The 6,284-nt window shown below is 44.0% G+C and overlaps 1 protein-coding gene across 1 annotated transcript; it reads right to left on the bottom strand.

Annotated features, from left to right (window-relative positions):
* Positions 1 to 1,656: 1,656 nt before the first annotated feature.
* LOC127527130 (uncharacterized) lies at positions 1,657 to 5,560 on the bottom strand. The gene is given in 3 exon segments (XM_051924787.1): positions 1,657 to 1,785; positions 4,780 to 4,974; positions 5,244 to 5,560. Coding segments are annotated over 3 exon segments (570 nt in total). The 5' UTR covers positions 5,490 to 5,560.
* Between the last annotated feature and the right edge of the window lie 724 nt (positions 5,561 to 6,284).

Raw genomic sequence — 6,284 nt, 5'->3', positions numbered from 1 at the left:
ATAGAATTTATAGGTAGATGTATGTAAAAGGCACTATATAATGCACAGGTAGATAGATGTTAAAGGCTCTATACAATAAATAGAAAAATGTGACAGGAGTTAAAAAGTTTATACCTAGACAGATGTGATAGTCACTATATAACAGATTGATACATAGACAATGAAAGGCGCTATATAATAGATAGGTAGACAAATGTATGTGAAAGACACTGTACAGAGATCATAGATATGAAAAAATAGATATCAAATTAAAGTGAAAGGTAATATACAGCAGAATCATGAAAGGGGTTAAACAATAGACAGGTGAAAGGCACTATATAACATATGAAAGCATTAAATAAGAAATAGTGCAATGCACTAGATATGAAAAGCATTATATAAAATGTACATGGACATGAAAGGCATTATAGAGGAGATATCAAAGGCGCTATAAAACAAATGTATAAAATGCAGTACATTAAAAACAGATAAATGAAAGGCTAGATAAATAGATGTGTAAGGCACTATTGGATAGATATACACCTAGACAAGTGAAAGGCACTATATAATTATTAGCTAGATAAGTCATTTCATATCTATCAATCTATCTAGCTAAATTATCTAGTGCTGTATGATATAGTGCCTTTCCTGTCTGTCAGTCAATAGATAGATAGATAGATAGATAGATAGATAGATAGATAGATAGATAGATAGATAGATAGATAGATAGCGTAGTTGGTAGGATTAGATAGATAGATAGATAGATAGATAGATAGATAGATAGATAGATAGATAGATAGATAGATAGATAGATAGATAGATAGATAGATAGATAGATAGTGAAGTTGGTAGGATTAGATAGATAGATAGATAGATAGATAGATAGATAGATAGATAGATAGATAGATAGATAGATAGCGTAGTTGGTAGGATTAGATAGATAGATAGATAGATAGATAGATAGATAGATAGATAGATAGATAGATAGATAGATAGATAGATAGATAGATAGATAGATAGTGTAGCTGGTAGGATTAGATAGATAGATAGATAGATAGATAGATAGATAGATAGATAGATAGATAGATAGATAGATGTGAAAGGCGCTATATAACATATATGAATGCACAATATTAAAGATATTTTAGACGCATGTCCACCTGATTCCATGACAGCCTTTTCGAGGACACCTTCATTGTCACTGGGGTTCCCCTTTCAGGCCTCCTCTGACCAAACAGAACATGAGTGCCTAGGTAGGCATTGGCTGCAGGGACCCCGGACAGGTAAGCTTTGTGCCCGCGGGTGACTCTTCGCACTGAGAGCCCAGGCTGAAGACCAGTTTAAAGTTGGGCACATTGAGGACCAGGTGGTCATGTTGGAGTATTAGTGTCACCAGGGTGTGTGTGACCCTCCACAGGTTGTCTTTACAGGTAATGACTCCCCTTATATTTCATACTGGTCATCGTTAGGGAGTGCTGCGTGAAAGGCACTATATACAATTAAGTTTAATTGATTGATTGGTTAATGAAGACAATGGATAGAGTAAAGGTGAAGCTGCTACACAGAGAAGATGATAACTGAGTGGCATGAACGGTTCAGACCTTCATTTGACCTCACAATGCTGACAGAGAGGCCTCTTGGTGGGGCTCCATCAGCTTTGTTTCCCTGGGGTCTCTCTCAGCTGCCAGGGGGCACCTTACTGTATGTCAGTTTAGAGATTTTGCATTCAACTAGAAGTGCATCCTGGTGGTTGCTGGAAACAACTGAGCCCCTTGATGGGAGTTTTGTGGTCTTATCTGGGTCACCCTTTGATGAAAAAGGACAAGAGGTCTCTTGTGCAGTCCTGAGACCCCGAGTCATGTTCCAAGGATTAGATTGGTCCACCACATGGCATAAGCATAAAAGGGCAGTGATCCCATTAGACACAAGGGCACCAGCTGTGAGACACCCCTTTAAGAAAACTGCACATGGACCCCTGAGCACAAGCCAGAACTGATGAACTTCCAGAAACATCTGGTGGTGGGGGGCTTCAGGGTTGACCAAAATGCCACTGAAGCCCTCCAGGTCACTAGTGGGTAGTTAGACTTCTCCCAGTACTGACCAGTGGAGTGGTTTACTTGGCAGTTATGCCCCAAATTGGAGTCACTTAGTGGGTACTAGTCTTACTTTCTCACCCCTCCTTCTGACCATGGCACCTTATCCTGAGGTGCCCCTTGGCACAGCCCCCTGAGCTGTGACTCAGATACGCCTGCTGCTATGCTGCTTCAGATTTCAGATCATCTGCTGCATGTCTGTTTGCCAGCCTTGGCGGACATTGATTTAGAGCTGATCCTGCAAGTTCACTTCAGCCATTGTGACACATGGGTGACACTATGTACCCCAAATATAAAGGAACACTCCACTAAAGTCTAAGAAAAGAAGATGAAGCTCGCCACAGCACCCTGGAGCCCCACACAAGCCATCGCCATCTTTATGAAGTTAATCAGTGAAATTCTTATGGGGCTCTTTGTCTTGGGCTGCAGACTCCTAAGGTAGCAGATGATCCCAAAGTCCAGGATGAATTGTTATGCCACGCCTCTCTACATTAGCCCCGCCTCTTTGTATTGATGGTGGCACCCCATATGAATACCCCCACTCTTTTTATTCAGAGCCAAACTCACATGCAATGGCCCCGCCCCTTAAATTGAAGGCCAAGCCCTCATATGATGGCCCCACCCCCTTACATTGACGGTGATGTCTCATTTAAATGATCTGCACCTTGTCTTGAAGGCCACACCCCAAGTGAATGCCCCACCCCTTGTATTGAAGGCCCAGCCACATTACAGCAGCCCCACCCCTACTATTGAAGGCTAGGCCTGCACAGGGTTGCCCTGCCCCTTATATTGATGGCCACACCTTCATATACACTACATATGCTAATCCCACCAAGGAAGGGAGACTCAACTCAATTTCACTGCCCATATGCTTACAACACCCATAACTTTTATATAGCGCCTTTTGGGTGGGCTCATGCTGGTGTGTATATCTGGACATCCGGAGTGGGTTTAGATGATTTGCTCATGGCCACAGTTGGTCAGCAGTGAGGAGGATATGGGACCCTCATGGTGGACAGGCCAGCTTTTTATCCTTAAACCTGGGCATTTGGTGTCAAGTGTCAGGCTTTACTTTTTATTTTAAGTTTGGGCTTTCTGACCATCCGATGTGTCTGGGTACTCCAACGTGGTGACTTTTAATTCCGTATTGTGGTTTCTCGAACTCTGATGAAAGCATTCATGGTGGGCAGCGTTTTGGGTCGGAATCCTGAACCAGGTGGTCATCAGTGAGGAGCCTGCATGTTCTCCCCGTGTCCGTATGCCTTCTCCTCTGATTCCGAGAAATGCAGGTTAGGTCAACTGGTCACTCTAAATCGGCTCTGGTGTGTGTGTGAGACTGGACCCTGTGATAAATGGGCACCTGTGTGCTGCCAGGAGACCCCCATGACGCAGAACTGGATTAAGTAGGCTTAATGTTATATTGGTTTGCATAGTCCTGTGATGACACAAGATGAGCAGCAGAGGGCACCAATGTGTCCCATTAGGCCCAATGCCAGCATGAAGGCTCTGACCCTTATCGATGAGCCGTCTCCTTGACAGACCACCACGGGTCATGGCCACTTGAGCTACATGACACGGCTTGTAAGTGTGTGTGTGTGTGTGTGTGTGAGGTCACAGGGATCAGCTTGCTCGCTGCGTCAGATGCCCTGGAGGCTAGAGGAGGGCATTTTCATCATTGGGTGGGTTTCACAATCAGCCGCACCTTCAGTCGCAAAGCCATAGAACGGCTCCAGACATGGCAGGTGGCAGTCAGGGGACCCGTGTGTCCTGCCCTCAGATTGACTCCCAGCCTGCAGTTCAGGGTCCACTTCAGCACACTGACCTCCTTGGTCTCCTTGGCATGTGACTATCTGTGGGGGCTTTGTGGGCAGAGCCAGATGCACCTGAGGTCCTCAAGTCCTCTCTGGGTGGGCAGGGAGGACAGAGAAACATAAGCAGCTGTCTGGGGACCACCCAAGGGAGCCCCACTTACCACCTGTGTCCCGTGGACCCTGATGGGCACTGCTGAGTCCCTCCTCTTTCTCTTTCTCTTCTTCTCTCTTTCTGTTTATCCTTCACTTTTCTTTCTCTTGTCTCTCTCATTTCTTCCTTTGTCTTCTCTCCTTCTCTCTTTCTCGTTCCTTGTTTCTTCTCTTACCTTTTCCATTTCTCCTCTTCCTCAGCTCCTCTTCACCACATCTTCTATTTGTGTTTCTCTCTTCTTCATCCCTCCCATCTCCATCTGTTTTTTATCTCTTTTTATTCTTCACACATCTTCACCTTGTCTTTCTCCATCACTTTCTCTATTGCCCTCCTCCTCGCTCCTTTGTTTTTACTGTTGCGTCACCTCTCCATTTTCTTTTCTTCTTTTTCTTTGTCTTTAGCTCCTTTTGTTCTTTTCCCGATGGCCTTTCCCTCCTTCTGCTCCTTTTGTTTTCCACCTTTCTTCTTCTTCACTCAATTTCATTTTATTCTTCTCCTTTCTCCTTTCCTGATTTACTTTCTCTTCTTCTTCTTCTTCATCACTCCTGACAATTCCCTTTCGTACTTTGCCTCTTCTTCCTCTCCTCTTCCTCACCCTGTACTTTTTTTGTATCCTCTTCTCTTCCTCTTTTTGTTCCTCAGCTCCAAACCCTCATCCTCTTCCTCACCCTGTACTTTTTTTGTATCCTCTTCTCTTCCTCTTTTTGTTCCTCAGCTCCAAACCCTCATCCTCTTCCTCTCTCGCCTTTCTGTTCTTTATCTTTTGTTTCTTCTCCTCCTCCTCTCCTTTCCTGTTCTTGGTGTCCTTCAGCTCCTGTTCTCTTCTTTTCTCACTCGCCTCCTTCTTTCCCTTTTCTTCTCCCCACTTTCTCATCACCTCCTCTTCTCATTTTCACCCTTCTTCATTTTCTCTTTCTTTGCTGTTTTTCCACTTCTCTCGCTCACAGGGTTCACTTTGTCTTCTATCTTCCTCTTAAACTCCCTCCTTTCCTTCACCCCACTCCATCTCTTGTTCTCCCTCAGCCCTCTTTCACTCTCCTCTCATTTATCCTCCTTTCCCATCAGCAGCTCCCCTTTGTACATTCTCTCCGTGTTCTCTCCACTTCTTTCTCTCTCTTTCCCTTTTTTCTCCTTTCTCTCCATTTTCTCCCCTTCATTTCTTTGTCACCTCTTCTTTCTCTCTTCTCCTTGCTGTTCTTATTTCTCTCCTCTTTCTCCTTCCTTCTCCCTCACATCTTCCTCTTGCTCTTCTCTAGCTTCTCTTTCTCTCCTTTTCAGTTTCTGTCTCTTCTCTTCCTCATTCTCTGGTCCTCCACTTTCTCTCCATCTTCTCCTCTTATCCTCCTCTTCATACTCACCTCCTCTACCTCTCTCTTGTCTCCTTTCTGTCCTTACTTGTCTTCTCTTCTCTTTCTCTCCATTTCCTCCCCTGATCTCCCTGTCCCTGCCCCTCATTTCTTCATCATCAGCTCCTCTTCCTCCTTTATTTTAGATTTTCCTCCTGCTCTCCCTGCTCCTCTCCCTCACTTCTTCATCAGCTCCTCTTTCACATTCTCTCCCCAACTCCTCTTTCTGATTTCTCACCATTTTTCTCTCTGATCTCCCTTTTCATTTCATCAATTCTTCATCCTCTCCTCTTTCTCCTTCCTCTCCGTTTTCAGCCAGATTGCTGTTCTCCTCTCCCTACTCTTCCTCACCTCCTCTTTCTCCTTGACTTCCACCTCTTTGTTCTTCCTCTCTTCTCTTGTTTAATTTGTTTCCCTTCTGTTCTTACTTTTCACTCTTCTTCTTTTTCATTTTCCTCTCACTTCCAACGCAAAGCCCAAACTCATCACCGCCTTCTCTTGCTCATTCCCTTCTTTTACTCTTTCTTCTGATTTTTCTCCTTTCTTTCCAGTTCTCCTCAATCTCCTCTTACCTCACACTCCCCCTTTCTTTCTTTCTTTCTTTCTTTCTTTCTTTCTTTCTTTCTTCAGTTTCCACTTTCTCCATTTTCCTCTCCTGCACTTCTCTCTTTCTTTCATCCTTCTCTCTCTTCTTCATCTCCTCTTTCTCCTTTCTCTCCATTGTTTCCCCTAATCTCTTTCTCTCCCATCTTTCTTCTGATTTTTCACTCTTCTCTCCTTTGTCTATCCTGATCCCTTTTCTTTCTTTCTTTCTTTCTTTCTTTCTTTCTTTCTTTCTTTCTTTCTTTCTTTCTTTCTTTCTTTCCCTTTTCTCCCCATCCCATTTCCCCCCCTCACATCTTCA

The sequence above is a fragment of the Erpetoichthys calabaricus genome, chromosome 3, assembly GCF_900747795.2.
Source record: "Erpetoichthys calabaricus chromosome 3, fErpCal1.3, whole genome shotgun sequence".
NCBI classification, from domain to species: Eukaryota; Metazoa; Chordata; class Cladistia; order Polypteriformes; family Polypteridae; genus Erpetoichthys; species Erpetoichthys calabaricus.
This window is presented reverse-complemented; position numbering and strand designations above follow the sequence as displayed.